General features: G+C 43.6%; 1 protein-coding gene across 5 annotated transcripts in view; it reads left to right on the forward strand.

The window, feature by feature from the left end:
• LOC132832824 (large proline-rich protein BAG6-like) overlaps positions 1-21,322 on the forward strand; it is a 94,811-nt gene that overhangs the window by 21,115 nt on the left and 52,374 nt on the right. The window contains exon 1 of one of the 5 annotated variants that reach the window (XM_060850994.1): positions 20,902-20,955. The exons of the other annotated variants lie outside the window; for them this stretch is intronic. Within the exon in view, the coding sequence (XP_060706977.1) occupies positions 20,917-20,955 (39 nt within the window). The 5' untranslated portion in view covers positions 20,902-20,916. Of the gene's footprint in view, positions 1-20,901; positions 20,956-21,322 lie in introns of those variants that run through there. 5 annotated transcript variants of the gene reach the window in all.

Genomic DNA, 21,322 nt, shown 5'->3' on the forward strand with positions numbered 1-21,322 from the left:
CTGATTAGGGATAGTCAACGTGGCTTTGTGCGTGGGAAGTCATGTCTCATAAACTTGATTGAGATTTTTGAAGATGTAGCAAATAGGATTGATGAGGGCAGAGCGGTAGATGTGATCTATGTGGACTTCAGTAAGGTGTTCAACAAGGTTCCCCCTGGGAGACTGGTCAGCAAGATTAGATCTCACGGAATACAGGGAGAAGTAGCCATTTGGATACAGAACTGGCTCGAAGGGAGAAGGCAGAGGGTGGTGGTGAAGGGTTGTTTTTCAGACTGGAGCCCTGTGACCAGTGGAGTGCCCCAAGGATCGGTGCTGGGTCCACTACTTTTCATCATTTACATAAATGATTTGGTTGTGAGCATAAGAGGTATAGTTAGTAAGTTTGCAGATGACGGCAAGGAAGGTTACCTCAGATTACAACAGGATCTTGATCCGATCGGCTGAGAATTGGCAGATGGAGTTTAATTCAGATAAATGTGAGGTGCTGCATTTTGGGAAAGCAAATCTTAGCAGGACTTATACACTTAATGGCAATGTTCTCAGGAGTGTTGCTGAACAAGGAGACCTTGGAGTGCAAGTTCATATCTTCTTGAAAATAGTCTCAGATGGTAAGATAGTGAAGAAGGTGTTTGGTATGCTTTTCTTTATTGGTCAGAGTATTGAGTACAGGTGTTGGGAGGACATGTTGTGGCTGTACAGGACATTGGTTAGGCCACTGTTGGAATATTGTGTGCAGGTCTGACTTCCTTCCGACCAGAAAGATGTTGTGAAACCTGAAAGGGTTCAGTCAAGATTTGTAAGAATGTTAGGCCAAAGTGAGTACTGCAGATGCTGGAGATCAGAGTTGAGAGTGTGGTGCTGGAAAAACACAACACATTAGGCAACCAAGGAGCAGGAAAATCGACGTTTTGGGCAAAAGCCCTTCATCAGGAATTTGATATAAGGATGTTGCCAGGGTCGGAGGATTTGAGCTGGAGGGAGAGGTTGAATAGGCTGGGGGTCGGAAGCTGAGGTGTGAACTTAGAGGTTTATACAATCATGAGGATCATGGATAAGGTAAATAGACAAAGTTTTTTCCCTGCGGTGGAGGGGTGTCCACAGCTAGAGAACATAGGTTTAGAGTGAGAGGGGAAAGATACAAAAGACACCTTAGGGGCAACTTTTTCATGCAATGGGTGATACGTATATGGAATGAGCTGCCAGAGAAAGTGATGGAGGCTGGTACAGTCACAGCTTTAAAAAGGCATCTGCATGGGTATATGAATAGGAAGGGTTTAGAGGGATATGATCCAGGTGCTGGCAAATGAGACTAGATTGGGTTGGGATATCTGGTCAGTGTGGGCCAATTGGATCAAAGGGTCTGTTTCCGTGCTGTACATATCTATGATTCCACCCATTGGCTGATTAACTCAACTTTATCGGTGTAGTTTCCTGATCAGGAAGCAGCGTGTTTTTGTCTTCGTGTTTGCTCATGAAAGATGGTCGGACTTTGCGGTCTGGCCTAGCGAGCAAGTCCTTGCTGTCAAGGTGGTGGGCAGCTGAAGAGCCTGAGCAGACAGGCTGCAATAGCTTAGGGCCATGTCTGGCATTAATGTGCTGGGTATTGATGATTGGGAGGGACATGTTGACTGGGCAGAAAAGCTGTTTTCAAGTGGGGCTTTTCTTGAGATGGGAGTCAGAGCTTGCAGGGCCAAGGGAAGTATGTGGATGCATTGGCAGACGAGTCACTGTTTAGAGTTGAGGATGGGGTCGGTTTGCTCCTTGATTTCAGCAATTTGGGGGAGATATTGTCCTCATGCTTAGGGCCCAGTGAGTCTGCTGGGAGGCCTCATGTGCCTGGGGGCGACATTGCTATTTACCTAGTGGCTGCATGATTCCAGCCTGTCTTTTTTTTTAGCATCGAGTGAGGAGCAACTTATGGCATTTTGTGTCATTAGACAAGTCATTCCTATTTGTGGCTCGGCTGTGTTTCACTGGTGGGCACCAGATGACACCGCAAAAGAAGTCAAAGATTGGTACACCTCAAGAGCGAGATCTCAGCCACATTTGTGGTGATGTGGGCCCTGTTTGTCAGATTTTCAACATTATCAAAAAACGCAAGTTTACTGAAGTGAAATCACGTTTTCATATCAAAATAATTCATGTAAAACTGGGCAGGTCAGAGCGATAGGATTGACTGTCTCAAACTTTTGTGGATAGTATTATAGATTCAACATTTTTAAACAATGTGTGGAAAGAAATACCAAGAAGGTCAATGCTGGTTAAAGAGACTAACCACCAAAGGCGATGACAGGCAAGGGACAGAGAGATAGTAACAGGACAAGTGTAGAAACAGTAGCCTGGTCTGGAGCTAAATGGCCACGGCAAAACCCTTACCAAAAGCTATTGCCCTGAAAAGAAAAGTCATGACTTGGAATGTTACAACTTGCTGCTGTGTTCAGAAGGATGTTGAGTGCTTAAGCATTATAGGCAGGAGATTTAAATATGCACATGTTCAGAGTTGTGAATGACAAGCTTAGTCATCATTTCTGTCGACCTTTTTATTGCCAAAACATTTGAGCTCATATCAGAAACCACGAGATGCTGTAATGGAAAGATGGTTGGCTTAATGTTCTAGAAGGTTGAAATTAAAATTGTTGATAGTCCCTTCACTCTTCAACCACATCTTGTGGTTAGTATGATTGTCAGCTTTACCTCAATGGCAGCGCTACTTCCTTTTGAGACTGAAGGTTGTTTATTCAGGCCTCTGTCAAGACCTGGGCCACAACCCAGACTAACGTGTCAGTGCAGTACTGAGGGAGTGTTGGATTATTGTACTCTGTTTTGGATATCTATTAAACTCAGTTCCCACGTACCACCTCAAGTGACTATTGAGTTCCACGGGCATGATTTGACGAGCTGGGAGTTTGCTTAGTGTCCTGACCATTATTCTGCTCTTGAACAGCAAGGTGGACAGACTGGTGCGAAATACAAAATGTTTGTGATATTACCTTTGACTGGCAGCAGTACCACAAAAAAACCCTTGAACTTCAAAATGGCTGCTCGTTCTGTGATTGTTCTTCAGCATGAATGAAAATAACTTTTTAAGAGTTTGCGTCAATTGTACTAAACGAAATAAGGACATGCAGAATAGGAGGAGTAGGTCACCTGGCCCCTTGAGCCTGCTCCACCATTCAATAAGGTCATGGCTGATCTTTTAGTGGAGTACAGAAACTCCACAGGTCTGACAGCATCTTTGGCAAGAGAGAGACAGTTGATCACCTCAAGTTCAGAATGACATTTTCAAAGTTGAAAGATGTTGGGAAGTTTTTTTTCATAGTTTTGACAGAAACAGAGGCACAGGGCAAAGACGAGTTTTGATGCTGGAGAAGGAAATCAGGGAGGAATTGATTGAGTGAGAAAGTGAGAGAATCCTTCATTACACAAACTGAGTTGGAAAGACTAAGAAATTGCATGTGGTTCCTCATCTGTGAAAGGATTAATATGATTGTTTCAGGTTATGCAAAATCTATCTTTGTATCATTAGTTTAAATATAGAATTTTTTGTAGCATTTGAATGTAAAGTAATTTAGTTTGTGTTAGTTCTAATTTATGTTAAAGTAAAAGCTACATGCAATGCAATCCTGTTGGTCTATCTTCATCTGGAAGTCACTCAGTAAATTTGGCCCTTTTGGCTCCTCGTTCCCCAAAGGGGAATCGTAGAAGTCTGCGTCAGTGACTGCCCTTCACAGTAATTCAGAGTGAAGTTAAGCACTGAGTAAAGTGAGTTAAAGGTTTGAGAACCAATGTGGATTTATATCCTGAGAATTTCCTGTCAATTTGAACAATGTCTTTGACATCGATAAGATTGCGGTTTGGGCAGCAGTGATGGGATGAACTTTCTACCGCACATGTCTTGCTGCACTGGAGTTGCTCATTCCAGAAGATGATGATGATGCACCATGTAGTAAGTGTGAAGATGTAACCTCTTCATCCCTGAACTGAAAATGTGTTGCTGGTTAAAGCGCAGCAGGTCAGGCAGCGTCCAAGGAACAGGAAATTCGACGTTTCGGCAAAAGCCCTTCATGAGGCTTTTGCCCGAAACGTCGAATTTCCTGTTCCTTGGATGCTGCCTGACCTGCTGCGCTTTAACCAGCAACACATTTTCAGCTCTGATCTCCAGCATCTGCAGATCTCACTTTTTACCTCTTCATCCCTGTAATGCTCACGCATCAGTCCTGCAGAAAAGGCTAACTGCCCATGCTCATGAAAAGGTTCGTAGTCAAACCTTCGATCAGATTGGAAGGTACAGTTTATTTCCAGCTAAGCTGAAGAGTGAAGGGTGTAATAGAATTGCAAGTACATTTATTGTCTCATGTATGCAAGTTACAAAAGAACAGGAGTACAGTGAGGTGTGTACTATGTTGCCAAGCCACACTGTTATCTGAAGTACAAACCTGAGGTACAAAACCGAGAAAATAAAGAAAAAAGTTACACAACATTACAGATTTACATTGTACAAGTTAGGAAAATAAGAAATAAAGCTAAAAGGTTAGACATTAGTCTTTCTGTAAGAGTTACCTTGTGGTCTGGCCAGGCGCCACCAGTTCTCTACAAGGAGCCATCCCTGCCGCCTCCTCTCTTCCCCCCCTGCTCCCCCCCCCCCAAACAAAGGACACTAACCACTGATCCTGCTCTGGGCCACTGGACACCCACATTCTGCTCCGGGCCGCTGGGCACCCACATTCTCCTCCGGGCCTGCTCCCCGTCCCTGCTCCACTCCGGGCCGCTGGACATCACTCCCACTGCGATCTGCCGGACACCGACCCCACTCTGTGCTGGGCCCACTGAATTGTAGCATGGGAAAGGAGCTCGCTGGTGAACCAAGCAGTATGGAACTTGGATGAATGATCTTTTTTGCCCAATTTTATTTGCCTTGCTCCTGACCTATTGTATCAATTAAACAAAATATTCTCTCAAGTTTAATGGCATGAGTCACTCCTGTACAGATCTCATTCCTTTTTGTAACTGCGAATGCACTCTTATTGGCTAATATTCAGTTAAATGTTAGCAATCGTGCATTTGTTTGCACATGCCTAATTTCCCTTGAACTGAATAACTTGATTGGGGTTTTTTTTTCTGAGGGCAGTTGTTTGAAGGCCAACTCGGTACAGTAGATTTTTTAAAAAATTCACTCCTGGGGTGTGGGTGTCACTGGCTGGCCGGCTTTTATTGCCCTTTCCTGTGATAGATGCCAAGTTGTCCTTGAGAAGGTGGTGGTCAGCTGCCTTCTCGAACTGCTGCAGTCTAGATGCTGGAGGTAGAGTCACAAAATCCAGGATTTTGACCCAGTGGCAGTAAGGAATGGCAACATAACAACACGACGGCTGGAGGAGGAGCGCCTCATCTTCCGCCTGGGAACCCTCCAACCACAAGGAATGAACTCAGATTTCTCCAGTTTCCTCATTTCCCCTCCCCCCCCCACCTTGTCTCAGTCGGTTCCCTCAACTCAGCACCGCCCATCTAACCTGCAATCTTCTTCCTGACCTCTCCGCCCCCACCCCACTCCGGCCTATCACCCTCACCTTGACCTCCTTCCACCTATCACATCTCCATCGCCCCTCCCCCAAGTCCCTCCTCCCTACCTTTTATCTTAGCCTGCCTGGCACACTCTCCTCATTCCTGATGAAGGGCTTATGCCCGAAACGTCGAATTTCCTATTCCTTGGATGCTGCCTGACCTGCTGTGCTTTAACCAGCAACACATTTTCAACTGTGATCTCCAGCATCTGCAGACCTCATTTTTACCCATATTTCACAGTCAGAGTGTTGAGTGGCTTGGAGGCCAGCTTGCATGTTGTGGTGTTCCCATGCATGTGCTGCCCCCGTCCTCCTAGATGGAGGTGATCATGGGTCTGAAAAGTGCTATCTAAGGATCTTCAGTAAATTTCTGCAGTGTATCTTGCACTGAACAGCAGTAGTGCAAGGAATGATATTTGTGGCTATAGTGCTCATCAAGTGGGCTGCTTTGTTCTGGATGGTGTTAAGCTTGTTCAGTGTTGTTGGGGATGCACCCATCCAGGCATGTGGGGAGTATTCCACTGCATTTCTGACTTGCGCCTCATAGGTAGTGAACAAGCTTTAGGGAGTCGGGAGGTGAGTTACTGGCTGCAGTATTCTTAGCTTCTGACCTGCTCTGTGTTTATGTAGCAAATTCAGTAGATTTTCTGGTGAATGGTAACCCCAAGGTGGTTGATAGTAGGGACTCAGTGATAGTAGCACCATTGAATGTCCAGCAGTAGTGATTATGTTGTTACTTAATGGAGACGGTCATTGCCTGGCATTTGTGTGGTATTAATATTGCTTGTCACTTGTCAGCGTGGCTTGGATATTGTTGCATTTGAACATGGATTGCTTCAGTACCTAAAGAGTCACGAATGGTGATCATTGTGCAATCATCAAAAATCCCCACTTCTGACCTTATGGTGGGAAGGTCATTGGTGAAGCAGCTGAAGATGGTTTGCCCTTGGACACTCCCCTGAGGACCTCCTGCAGAGATGTCCTGGAATTGAAATGACTGACCTCCAACAACAGTAATTGGCTATCAGACGTGGAATAGAAAGTCGGAATAAATGGAGTGGAGTGGAAGACAAGTGGTATACCACAGGATCAATGCTGGGGCTCCAGCTCTTCACTGTGTGTGTATGTGGGTGAGAGAATCAAATGTCATATTTGCACATTTTCTGACAACATAAGACTTGGCTGGTTTGAGAGTGGCGAGGTTATAGAGAGGTTTCAGGGCAATTCCATTGAGTCAGTAGTCCTATATGTGGAAGATGTGGTACAAAGTGTATTAGCATCAGTTGACTACTTTGGTAGGAATGCAATTACAGTATTATTTCAATGGTGACAGATTGGGAAATTCTGATGTACAGAAGGGTGTGGGTGTTCTTGTACACTTGTCACGGAAGCAAGCATGCAGGTACAGCAAGTAGATAGGAAGGTAAAAGGTATGTTGATCTTTGTTGCAAGAGGATTTAAGTACAGGAGCAAGGAAGTCTTAGCATTACAGGGCCTCAGTAAGGATGTACCTAGGTTTGGTGCAGGTTTGGTCTCCTTATCTAAGAAAACCTGCTTGCCATACATTGCAGCAGAAGTTGACTAGACTGATTCCTGGGATAGCAGGTTTGTCCTATGAGTTAAGACTGAGTTGTCTGGACCTGTATTCAATGAAGTTTAGAAGAATGAAAGAGGAACTCATAGAAACAGTCTGTATGGTTAGTAAGTTTGTAGATGCCACCAAAATAGGTGGTGTAGTGTGCAGCGAAGATTATCTCAGAGTACAATGTGACCTTGATCAAATGGGCTGAGGAGTTTAATTTACATATATGTGAGGTGTTGCATTTTGGTAAGGCAAACAAAGGCAGGATTGTATAGTTAATGGTGAGTGATGCTGAGCAAAGAGACCGAGGGGTGCAGTTGCATAGTTCCTTGAAAGTGGAAATTCAGGTAGATGGGGTAGAGAAGAAGGCTTTTGGCAGAGTATTGAGTATTGGAGTTGGGATGTCATGTTGTAGCTGTAGAGGACATTGGTGAGACCAGTTGTAGAATACTGCGTACAATTCTGGTTGTCTTTCTATAGGAAAGATGTTGTTAAACTTGAGAGGGTGCAAGAAAGATTTATAAGGCTGCTCTGGAACTGGAGGATTTGTATTGTAGGGACAGGCTGAATAATCCGGGCTTTTTCCCCTGGAGAGTCAGAAGCTGGGCTTATAAAGATTGATAAAAACATGAGGGTTATGGATAGAGTGAATAGCCAAGATCTTTTTCTTAGAATGGGGGAGTCCAAAACTAAAAGGAGTAGATTAAAAGTGAGAGGGGTCAATATTTAAAAGGGGCCTTTGGCAACGTTTTCCATGCAGAGGATGGTGTGTGTATGGAATAAGCTGCCAGGGGAAGTGTTGGAGGCTGGAACAAGAACATTTAAAAGGCATCTGGATGGGTACATGTATAGGAAGGGTTTCGGGGATGGATATGGACCAAATGCTGGCAATTGGGAATCGGTGAGATCGGGATGCCTGTCTGTACAACCAAGGTGAACCAAAAGGTCTGTTTGCGTGCTGTACAACTCTACAAAACGTAACATTCTGGCCAGGCTGATGTTTCTCCTCACTGGGATGGGTACACACAGGGTCATAGCGTTGCATTATGCAGCAGACCATTTTGAACTGAGGTGAGGAACAATTTCTCCATTAGGTGAACCTGTGAAATTCTGTACCACAGAAGGCTGAGGAGGCCGAGTGACTGAAATGTATTTCAGGAAAATAATGAATAAAGTTCCAGATGTATGGGGAGAGAACAGGAGTATGACATTGAAATTAAGGATCAGCCCCGTTGAAAGGCAGGTTAGGAACGATGGAGTGAACGGCCTACTCCTGCCCCTATTTTCTACGCTTCCATGATGCAAGCGTGATAATTTCTTGGGATCTTACCATTGTTTCAAGGTTACTGTAACTTGCATATAGTTTTTGTCAGTCCATCCACTAAAGATAAAATGGCTCTGCTTTTTCCATTTTCTTTCTGCATTATTTGTCAACTCCTGCTTGGCTGGCTTGGATTGAATTCCATATGTGCTAATTCTAAAGTAACAGTTACTGTTGAATATTAAATTATTAAACTCAGGCAAGGCATGTAGAATCCAAATTGCCAAGTTGGATTGAAGTGGTGGCTGAAGTCTTTAATATTTCTTGATGGGATTGTTCCTTGAATTTGATGCACCTCTGCACCTTCACTTTTGATTAGCCCGGTTATGGTATTGCCACAGAGTTAGGTTTCAGTACCCTTGTCCTCTTCTTTCTTCCTAATGAGGTGAAGTAAAGCACCTACAGTGGGGAAACTCTGGAATCCTCAGCACAAGTAACCGCGAGGACACCAGTAATCCTTCGGATTTGGAAATTAGACTTCACCCTCTCTACCTTTCCCTTTGCATGTGGGTAGTGTAATTGCATTTGAGATGAACCATTTAACATACTTGAGCACAAAGCCATATCAGATTGTTCTCAGCGATATGCTGGTTTGATTTTTGGAATGACTCTTCAGAGAAGTATTCTTCGAATTGTTTAATGTAAGCTGTGTATCAGCATCTGTATCTGTCTGTCTTTGGTTCATGCATTTCTGCTCCATTGCAATTCGAGTGTAGCATTCCTATCGCTGTAAGGTATTTCAAGAGAACAGGCGAGCAGTCATTTGGAATGTACAGATAGCTGTCCAGGAACAGTGTGTTCTTTAGTCAGAATTTTAATTGATGTTATCCAGCCTTTTCTAAGAGAAAACAAACTACTGGTTTTAACCTGTAATTTGAATGAGGTAGTCTCGTGTGTAGTTGGCATCGTTTGGTTGGCTGGCCTTGAAAGATTCCTCTGCTTCACCTCAGCAGAAGAATGATATATTGTGAATGACCATCTAACAGTCCTGGAATGGTAGACTGTCACAGCACAAATGGGCTCATCTCCCAACAATTCTCCCTCTTAATCTCTTCATTCTCATCTTCTATACACTTTCCTCTTTTGTTTTAAGAAGCCAGTTTTATTCCCCCTTTAAAAATGTCAGTGGACTCTGTCAGTGGTGCTTTGTGGCAAAACATTCTGTATTTTATCTAAAGATTATATACAAAGATAACAATTCCGATTGCCTTCAATGGGTGCACTTTGTCGAACAGGCGTTTGATCACTGCTTCCTCTTGTAAACCTTCATAAGTGTGGTGGCATGACCTCTGGTTATGTCCCTCATTTGAGCCAGATGTGTTGAGGTGGAAGATTGTGGAACTGATTTTGCCCTTAATGGACATTGTCATCATCCTTGGTGTCTCCATGCTGGGCTGGACAATGTGAAGATGTAGCAATAATTTGTATTAGGGCCAGAGCTTAGTGACAACTGCAGCAAGCATTTGGTGATGGGAGGCTTGGTCTTGCTCTTATTGACTCGGCAGTTGATGACCCTTCCATTTTCACTCATGACTGGAGAAAGGCCATGTGGCGGCCACATCTTCCTCAATACAACGAAAACTGCCACATCTTCCTCACTGCAACAGCAACCTTTTGTTTGTCGAGTGTCATCAAACAAAAGCCTGCTGGCGACAGAAGTGGCGTGCATGTGAGAATGTCATCTATTTTCAGAAGGAGAGTGTGTTCATGAGAGCCAAATGATAGATGCCGGGCAGAACTTCAGAGGAAGCTATTTGGGGAGAGGATGCGAAGACATTAGGAGAGTCTGAGGCTGTGAATGGATGAATGTGAATGGAACAAAGTGAGTGTGGTCCCACCCAGCTGGACAGCGGAGGAGAGATGTATGAGCTGGACCCTGTGATTAACCACAGGCAGATGTAGACTGGTCGAGAGGAATGAGTGGGAAACATTCATATTGGCCAAAACTGCAATATAATTTGAGACTTTGATTTTATAAGGATGTGATACCCCCGCAAGATGTGAATCAATGGAAGGGGGAAATGGGAAAAGAAGGAACAGGCAGCTGCTTTAATAAAAAAGACTTGCCATTTCATGAAACCAGTGGGGAATCTTTTCATTGTTCTGTTGCGAAATTTATTGCCAGTAAAAGGAACTGGGTTGGACTGATTCATGGGAATTGAAGTGCTGCTGATTGGATCCGAGCAAAACTGTGATGAAATTCACAAAGAAATAGTTAGCTTAAAGGCCAAAATCTTGCCTAAGCAAGTAGTCTATCCCCACACAGGCAAACACAATCCATTAGGCAGGCGTCTGCAACTTTTAAAACAAGTTCTGAGATGTAATTAAAATTTGTTTTTTCCACTTAATTATTTCTCCTGCATTGTGAAACCTTCCCACGGGCTAGAGGCACACATTACAAAATGCCACCGAAGATGAGAACAGAAAGGAACAGGGAACAGATGGAACATAAAATCTGAGGCTCCAGAAAAATGTTGGTTTGGTTTTGTAGAGATGAATTAATGGAAATATGGTGGGAAACTGCAGCAGTGGCCTCTAAACTCAAACAGTCGCATTACTGACCAGAGCTGCCTGCTGACTGAAGTTGCAGAAAGCATGGTTGGGCATCTGCTGGTTACAGTACCAGCAGTGTGATGAAACTGAAGACTAATACTCATTAGAAACGCAGGAGTAGACTATTCAGCCCCTTGAGGCTTGTTCCACCGTTCACTGAGGTCATAGCTGATCTGTAGCCTTTGCAGTGCAGGAGAAATGCCTGTCTTCAACCCTTTGCTTAACAAAAAACAAATCTCAGATTTAAAGTTAACAACTGATCTTGCATCCAATTTCGTTTGTGGGAGTGAGTTCCAAGCATCTTCCGCCTTGTGTATAGAAATGCTGCTAACATTTCTCTTGAATGGTCTGACCGTATTCTCAGAGTATGGCCCTAGTCCTAGAAACCTCACTAATGGAAATAGCTTGTCATGCCAATGCCTTGAAGAACTTGATCCCATTGCTCCTTATCCTTCTAAATTCTAGAGAAAGCTGGGCGAATTTATATAATTTCTCCTCATAACTTAACCCCTGAAGTCCAGGTCTCATTCTTGTACACGTAACAGTGTAGTCCTTCCGAGCCCAGTGTATCCTTCCTGAGCTGTGGTGCTCAGATCTGTTCCCAGTACTCCAGGGTTTTGTAGATTGCAGCATAACTTCTGTGACCATGTACTCCAGTCCTCTAGACATCAAGGCCAACGTTCCATTAGCTTTCTTGATTGCTTTCTATACCTGTTCATGACATTGTAAAGATCCACACACCTGAGCCCCCAAGTCTCTTTGGATATCCACTGATACTGTTGAACATCGCTTTGGGGGTATGTAACAGAGGTGTTCAAAATCATGAAGGGTTTGGTCAAATAAGCAACGTGAAAAAAGACTTGAACAGAGCTGAGGGTAAAACCAAAGTGCTTCACAGGCAATTTGAACTGTGATAATATGGAGCCCCACCCACAGAATAGAAATAATAATGACAAGATGGTTGGTAACCAGAGGACACAATGGCCATTTCTTTACTGTGTTCATTCCCAACACAAGAGCTGTAGTAATTCAGGAGGATGGCTCACCATCATTTTCTTGAGTGTAGTTACGGATGAGCAACAAATGCTTGCCTTGCCATTGTTGTTTATATCTTAAAATAAAATGAATTAAAAAAAATAGAACCAGCCATGAAATGAAGACTTTTCCTTTTGTATTTAAGTTTACAACCTGAAATAAGGGACCTGAAAGGAGGGTAGAAGCAGATTGAAAGGCAAAATTCTAAAGACTTTTTGACTGTATGTTTGATTGGGAAGTGTTTGCAGGGCAATGGAAAAAGAGCCAGTACATGGGAGTAATAGGATAACACTTTCACCAAACATGTGCAGTGAGCTATATGAAGAAAGACAGCTTTGATGCCTATTTTGGATGAATCAGCAATATATTTTAGGGATAAAAGCAAAATATTGCAGATGCTGGAAGCCATAAATCAAATAAAATGTGCTGGAGGAACTCAGCAGGTCTGGCAGCATCTGTGAAGAGGAAAGTAAGAGATAAAGTTTCGACTCCAGGATGACGACTTCTGAACTAAAAGGAGGTGGAAAATTGTAGTTTTTAATACTGTGGTCTAAAGGGGAGGAACAGCAACAACAGATTCTGAAGTGCCCAGTGCAAAAGGCGAAGGCTGTTATACTGGAGGTCAGGGAAGATGCCGCACCAAGCAGTCAGGGGTATGGCCCAAGTGCCAGAAGATGGGATTAGAGCAGTTAGGTGTTTGCTTTTGACCAGTGCAGAGTTGATAGGCTTCAGGGCCGTTTTTCTGTGCTGTAGACTTCCTCTGGCTGTACGAGGAGTTCATTTGTAAGACCGGTGTAAATGTTAGCTGTGAAAAAAAAATGAGGTTGGAGTTTTGTTTGAGTGAAAAGGAGAACCCATTAGAGAACCCCAGTGGAAGAAATCTGGCCGATGGGGTGGGGAAACTGGGAAAGTGGAACAGACTTTTAGTAGGAAGCAAGGTGTGGGAAAGTGTATTTAAGGTAGTTAGGAGTGGGAGTTAGCTGTGGGAGTTAGGAGACTTGGAATGAGTATCAGTGGAAAGCCTGTCCTCAGAATTTGTAGGTTATTAGCCTCTGTAAAAAATTGACCTTGTAATATAGCACCAAATTATGAAAAGGTAAAAGAAAGGCTTGTATTTAAGCAATGTTTTATTTTGACTATTGGACCTGTCAGAATGTTTTGCTGCCAATGTGATGTGGTCACAGTTGTTGTGAAATCTCATGGCCATCCTGTGCACCAGCCATGTGATAATTGTTGGTTGATTTTATTTTGTGACGTTGATTGTGGGATAAATATTGACTGGGACTGAGGAGACTTCCCAGCTCTTGCTGAAATTAATGTCCTGAGATTTTTTGAAAAACCACCATGAGAACAGCTGAACAGGGCCCAGGTTTAACCTTTGGCCAGAAAGACGGTTGTATCTAACTCTGTGCAGCGCAGGACAGCAATGGAGCGTCAGTCATGCAAGCTCAGCTCTTTGAGTGGGACTCTAACACATAGCTTTGTGATTCATGAGGAAGAGTGCCACCAACTGGGGCATGGCTGATGCCTTTATTAGTGTGGGAGCCCCCCTTCTAGGGGTTAAAGGGAGTGAGTTGATTGATTCTGGGATACAATTCTGGGGGAGCCTTGTGGTCACAGGCAAGGGATCTGGATCTACAACTACTTTTGAGTCAGCTATCAGTATCACAGAATACTGATCCTGCAGCCAGCTAACAGATTCACAAGGAGAGGCGGGAGATGAGAGCCCATGGTCGGCAGATTTTAAGATATACATCCTGGATATAGGACATAGAAAAATACAGCGCAGTACAGGCCCTTTAGCCCTCGATGTTGCGCCGATCCAAGCCCACCTAACCTACACTAGCCCACTATCCTCCATATGTCTATCCAATGCCCGTTTAAATGCCCATAAAGAGGGAGAGTCTACCACTGCTGCTGGCAGGGCATTCCATGAACTCACGACTCACTGAGTAAAGAATCTGCCCCTAACATCTGTCCTATACCTACCACCCCTTAATTTAAAGCTATGCCCCCTCATAATAGCGGATACTTTCCCCACTTCTTATCGGGGCCACACAATTTTCAATTAACTGCAGTTAATTCCCGGGTGAACTGGCCCGGCGCCACTGTGTCACATTAAATGGCATAGAAGGGTGCCAAGAATAACAGCTACTGCCAGCATAGAATCCAGCCAAAAGTAAAAGATCTCAATCTGCACATTCTGCATTTACCACAGAGAGAGAGACATTCTGAAGCAATTTCAGGGCAGAATCTTAATCTTGTTAGCAGTCGACAACTCGGCACTTGGCATAACTTTGCTTGTTTGTATTATCTGAACTCTTGACTGCAGATTTGTGCCAGATAGTCATTACTCAATATGTAAGGCAAATTCCTTTATTAAAACCCAGTCTATAATTCATTCTCCAGAATCCATTTGTAAAGTATCTGAATACCCTTGATTAATGTCAGTCTTCCTTTGGCAGTTTTGAAACACAAATGTTTGCAAACCCATTCTCTCAAAATTCTGAAATTGCACAGTGCAAAGAATTGAGTCAGTAGATGTGAAGTACAGTGCTACTGTGATGTAGTACAGTTGCCTGCAGTGTCCTTTACAATTATTTTGCTGTATTTGACAAGAGAGTGAGCCTTAAAAATCAATTTAATTTCAGGGATATATGCCATCACTGGAGTGCACACATGGCTTGCATTTGCATCTTGCAGCACAGGAGATCATTCAGCCTATTATGCCTATTCCAGCTCTCTGAAAATAGTACCTAACAGCCCCATAATCCCCTGCTGTTTCTCCATACATCTGCACATGTCACCTTTCCTTTTTTTAAAAAATATATATTGATTTGCTTATCAACAGATTATGACTGGAGTCTCGAGAACAATGAAGCACATGTCTCTTGGCTGGATTTCCTTCTCCCCTCATTTATCAATCCCTTTTCATTCCACAGACATTGAGAGCCTGAGCTGATATAGTTTCACTGAGGCCAGTATCCTGTTGCCCTTCATTTACACATGGAGAGTCCTTGACACTGATCCAGCTCCCTCAGAGCTCTGAGTGAACAGGACCTCTGACACTCTTGTTTATATCTGTCCGACAGGGCTCCCTGATTAGACCAGATTAACAAGCCCAGTCAGGGAACTCATTCTGTAAGGTACACACAGCTGAACTTGTTACAATCACTACATCCCTCTCTGCTAAGTCCACAGCCGTATCTTTTTGTGGCTCCTCCTGGAGCGTTTTAGTATCGGGTCAGGTTCCTCCAACTCTGCCTTGGGATACAAACACAGTAACTCACCTGTTGCACCGAGAGCATCTCCGAAGAAATTCATTCTCCTTGTTAGATGGCAAAGATGTCGAGGCAGTGACACCCGCTGTGTCCATCTCAGACTCTGAGGTTACTTCTACACTTGACGGAAAGGTAGAACCCACAGGTTCCAGAACAATCAAAGGTAGTCAAGGGCCAAAGCACATTTTGCTCTTGCAAGGTTTGTGAGTTTGCAGCATCTCTGGACCTGACCTCATGTCGGCCATACCTCTTCCCCATGCAGGCCCATTCCCATGGTTCCGACACCAAACTTTGCTCCCTGAAGTAAACTGTGTCTCTCACTTAGCAGAGCCTTGTGTCTGCCATTGACCTTCCTGACGCTGTCTGTCCCTTCCCAGTCTGGCAAGGGTGTCCTCTTGCATGAGAGTACCCTGTAACTCATATACTATGTTTACTGCATTTTCCAATGATAAAGCCAGTTGTAGTGCCTGGTTAAAGTCCAGTTGGGCTTCAGCTAGTAGGAGCTTTTGATCATTAATCCCACATACTAAATGGTGCCTCAGCATCTCATTAAGGGTTGAACCAAAGTCACATGCTTCTGCCAGTCATCTTAACCTAGTCAAAAGTCTCAACAGGGATTCCAATTCTTGAATAGCCTTGTGAAGCTGGTAGCATCACAGAGTTAGAGACGGCATGGGGTCATAATTTTTTTTGACTAAATCTGTCAGCTCTTGAAAAATATCTGGTGCGAGTGGGAAAATTGGGCTCCTAATAACCAAAAAAGCTGCCAGTTCATGAGTTATCAGGAGAATCACTCAATGCTTTTTGTCAGCCCGAATGTCTCAATGCCCAGAAAAAATAATGCATTCCCTTGGATCCCAGTTTTCAAGAACAAACAAGTCGAACTTCCCAGATCACTGCATGATGCCACAAACGCTTAACCCAGCTCAAAGTTGCAACTGTTACAAGCGAATTTCTTCAGGTGCGTGCTTTTCTGTCGTTGCCACTGAAGAAGCTCCATGGAGGCCGACATCCTGTGTCACCAAATTGCCCTTACCTACATACGGGGAATCCATGACACTGGTCCACCTTCCTCAGAGCTGGCCCTCATTGTGAGCGGGGATGTCTGACACTCCTGTCAGCCAGGGCTCCCTGATTGGAGCAGGTTAACGGCCCCAGTCAGGGAACTCATTCTTTGGGCCCCATCTGGCTGACTTCATTCCAATCACGACATCAGCTACTGCCTTGCTTCAGAACACATGGTGAATTATGGAAGACCATTCTACCCAGTATTGCTGATGCATCCATATGGCCTTTATTTCATTGGAGCAATATATCTCAGCAAATGTATTTTGGAAGGTACAATATAGAATGTTCTAAACTGAGCTCTCCTTACTAAATGAACAATTCATTGAACCTTAAGCAGTGTAATACTCCTTGTCAACCCCCCCCCCCCCCCCCCCCCACCGCACCCCACTCCCGTTTTGTGGTCTGTTTTCATTACAGTTTCAGAAAGATAGGTGATGTACGAGGCTCAAGACAAAATGTCAAAATGTATGAATACCCTACAAGGCGTTGGTCAGACTCTATTCACTGCATTTGTAGCATTTCTGGTCACCTCATACAAGTGTGTTCCAGCTATTGAGGATAAAATGCATTTTTTTAAAAATCCAGTAACTTGCACCTCTGAAAATAATGCCTTCCTTGGGGTATGGTTTCACAGATTCTCTCTAACAGAGTATTGAATACAGGAGTTGGCAGGTCATGTTGCAGTTGTACAGGACATTGGTTAGACCACTGTTGGAATATTGCGTGCAATTCTTGTCTTCTTCCTATCGGAAAGATGTTGTGAGGCTTGAAAGGGTTCAGTAAAGATTTACAAGGATGTTGCCAGTGTTGGAGGATTTGAGCTATAGGGAGAGGTTGAATAGGCTAGGGCTGTTTTCCCTGGAGCGTCAGAGGCTGAGGGGTGACCTTATAGCGGTTTATAAAATCATGAGAGGCATGGATAGGGTAAATAGGCGAAGTCTTTTCCCTGGGGTCGGAGATTCCAGAACTAGAAGGCATAGGTTTAGGGTGAGAGGGGAAAGATCTAAGAGACCTAAGGGGCAACTTTTTCATTCAGAGAGTGGTACATATATGGAATGCGCTGCCAGAGGGAAGTGGTGGAGGCTGGTACAATTGCAACAATTAAGAGGCATTTGGATGGGTATATGAATAGGAAGGGTTTGGAGGGATATGGTCCAGGTGCTGGCAGGTAGGACTAGATTGTGTTGGGATATGTGGTCGGCATGGACGAGTTGGACCAAAGGGTCTGTTTCCGTGCTGTACGTCTCTATGACTCTGTCTTGCTGCAAGGGGCCATTGTTCATGCCTCAGTGTGAAGAGTGAGCATCACATCGTTCCATCATATTGGCCAGTTCTCTAGATTCTGATAGTTATCCTCGATTACTCATGCCTCCAGAAGGAATCACCATATAGTGATGATTGGGGAGCTTTTACCAAGTTCCTCACATGCAGGCCAGCGATTCTGAGAAAGCATCTTGTGCTCGGCTTAACATCGCCGTGGTGTTGCAATCTAGGAGCTCCCTGTGCTGAATGGGATTTAATGAACCCAGGACCAAAAAAGGTTAAGACGACATCATGATGTCTTCTGTGGAGTAGAGCAGTGCAATGCTGTGATGGAATGGAAACGTGCAGGATGATTCACAGCATTTCTTTGAGGAAACTTGCGGGTCACCTGTCAGGGTTGCCAGTTCTGAAGCAGTAAGTTTAGAATTAGAACATTTTCACTGAAAGAACAAGATAAATTTTGCGATAATTTAGAACTTGGCTTGTGCGAACGTTATCACCTGCAAGTTCTCCAAGCCATGCACCATTGTGACTTGGAAATATATGGCCATTCATTCACTGTTGTTGAGTCAACATCCTGGAATTCTATTTCAGTCAGCACTCAAACAGCCTCCACCACATGGACTGTAGCAGTTCAAGTCAACATCCCAACACTGAATTAAAGAAAGGAAGATTTTTTTTTCCTTAAGAAGGGACATGAAGATGTAATTAAATGTGATTGCTATTTGAAAGGAAGGAGAACTTGTTAAATCTAATCTATCATTTCTGGTTCTGAAACATTGATGAACTCCTTGAGATGTTTATCAAGTAATCTTTGTATTCTTTACAAACATGAAAACAAATTGGCCAAACTGCTTAAAACACATTCTGCTGGATTCCATGAATCATTCTGAATTCACCTTCCACTAATTTAAGCAAAAGTATTCCAAGAATGCACAATGTTGACCATTCTGTAAAAGAGAGCTTTGCTGTGACAAAGTATGTTGTTTGAAACCTTAAACCTTTCGAGATGATAGCTGGCCTGTGCACAAGCAGAATTGTCAGTGGTGTTTTAGTTGATATTTCAGCCTCACTTTTTCTCTTTGATTCATTCATTCAGCTCTGTCAGTTGTCATTTCTCACTGCCTTCTGTAAGTTTCCTTTCTGAATTTTCTCTCTCCTAATCCAACCTTTAGATCAGAAGGCAGCGTCCATGTGATGTTAGTTCTGCACTCCTTTTTTCTTTTTACACCTACTTCACATATCTAATTCCTCTTTACCATTATTGTTCACCACCTTGGTCTTTTGCTCTGGGCATGTTCACAGTCCGTTCCACTTCCTCCTCCTCGTCCCGCTCTATCTGCTGCGTTAAAAAACACCATTTTCCAGCTCCTTTCAGTTCAGATGAAGTCAAACTGCACTTGAAGTTTTCAGTCTGTTTTTCATTTGAAGGCATTACCTTCACTATTTCTGTATTTGTTGTTGAATATATTGTGCTTTTTTTTCACACTCACTGTTCTATATGTGGTTGAATTAGGTATGCAGGCTGAAGCATCATTCCAAAGACTTGAATGAATAATCTATGTGCGCATTCCTAGTGCAGTGCTTGAGTTAGTCATCTTTGGATCAGATGTTAAATTGCAATTCTTCCCTATCAGGTGGATATAAAAGATCTCAAGGTAGAGGATATGTCCTGGTGTCCTGACATACATTCATCCCTCAAACATCTCCTAAAGCAGATAATCTGGATCTAACTTGATGCTATTTGTAGGAAGTGGCACTACGCAAGTTGTTAGCTGCATGTTTCCACATTACAGCAGTAACTACACCTCCAGAAGTGCATCAGTGGCTGTTGGACACTTTGTAAGATGTCCTGAGGATGTGAAATGCACCACATAAATCTTTGTGGCAGTTTATAAGGCAAAATAATCCCAGGCAGTCTTTATTGGGAAGGGAGGGTCACAACAATCTCAAGCAGTCAGCAGTTGGCTGTTGCTGCCTTTGTAAGGACAAAGATACTACCGTTAAATGTGGAATTGAAGGAATTAACTAACCTTGGCCAGTCCAAAACTATGCCTTGGCTAGAGCTGGGTGATATAGAAAAGCATGCATGTGCCGTTGGGCAATGAATTGATTCAGCTGCCTTGTTATCAATGCTGCTGTTTCAAATACAACAGCAATAGCAAACACTCCATACCTCACTGAAAACCTGATGACAATGGAATTGTCTCCTTTGACAGAATTGTCTCCTTTCACTTCATACCTGATGGTGCAGTCAGAATGTGAGGTAAACATACATTTATACAGTGACCTTTCACTTTTCCCAGATGTGTCTGAAATTGCAGTCAGTTTTAAAGCTCATTCACCATTGTCCATGCACGTGTAAGAGAAATTGTATGTTCTTTTGATAAGGCAGTATTGTGCAGGGGCTTCAGGTAAAATTGTAGCTTTTTCATAACTGCGTTGACCAGCTGCACGCTTCAACTAAAAGTCTGAGGTGACTTATTCCCTATTCCTGGAGAGGAATGTTGATAGTGCCTGAGAGAGTGCTCACTGCACAGTACATGTGCGGCTGCCTCATGCTCTTTTCTGACTGCGCAGGAAGCCCTGAGCTGTGAGCCATGCTAACGTGTGTCTATTGTGCTGTGTACAGTTTTGATCTCCTTACCTAAGGGAAAATAACCTTGACTTAAAAGTGGTTTACTTGACTGACTCTGAATTAGCGCATTACCTTGCGAGGAAGATCAAGTCAGTTAGGCCTCATTCTTCTGCAGTTTGGAAACGTGAAAGGTGATCTTGTTGAATCATGTAAAATTCTTTTGGGCTTGATAACGTAGATGCTGGGGGGGCATTTCATCTAAGCTAGGGACACTCTCACCGCTTTGGTAAGTGGTTGGACGTTCAGGGCAGATGGGAAGAAAAATTTTCTCAGTTGAAAGGTGGTGAGTTTTTGAATTCTAACCAAGAGATCTGTGAATTCTCAATTCTTGAGCATGTTCAGGTCAGGTTTCGTTGATTCCCTTTGTTTCTAAAATAATGGAGATAGTATGAGAAGGTGGAGTTGAGGTGGAAGATCCAGCCTGTTTTTTCATTCTTGTATGTGATAGAGTCCCTCTTGCTAGCTGTACCAGTAACCTAGGCTGAGATTCACAGGTAGGGTGCTCCTTAAGCGCATCGAGGCTGGGAGTAGCTGCTTATTTTGTGATTGGTGCTTTTTTCCTTCCTTCCTTCCTTCCTTCCCTCCCCCTTGCACTCCTGAAGAGTGATGGATCGTCGATGGATGTGCACATCAATGTGGAACAGAGTCCCATCCAGGTAACTTTGTGTTCTGTCTTTTCTTTGCCCTCTATGTTTCACTGTGTCTTTTCTCCTTCCTGTGCCATCTTGTTAATCCTACCATTGACCCATGCTGCTGCTGCTTAATTCATCCATGCTGTTTGTAGTTAGCATGTAGGCTGAGGATGTACAATTCTTAGAGAAAGTACAGTGCAGCAAAATGTAACTGAGCTCAGTAGGCATGTATGTCATTCCCTGGCTGCAGCTCTCTAAAGGAAATGGGGTGGAGAATCAGTTCGGGCAATGATTTGCTGAGGGGTTGGGAAACAGAAATCGTTCACCATGTATTTAACGTTGAAATCATTTGTGCTGTGGCTGCGCCTTGCCTTGTGCATTTCCAGCAACT

Source organism: Hemiscyllium ocellatum, chromosome 35 (assembly GCF_020745735.1).
Source record: "Hemiscyllium ocellatum isolate sHemOce1 chromosome 35, sHemOce1.pat.X.cur, whole genome shotgun sequence".
Lineage (NCBI taxonomy): Eukaryota > Metazoa > Chordata > Chondrichthyes > Orectolobiformes > Hemiscylliidae > Hemiscyllium > Hemiscyllium ocellatum.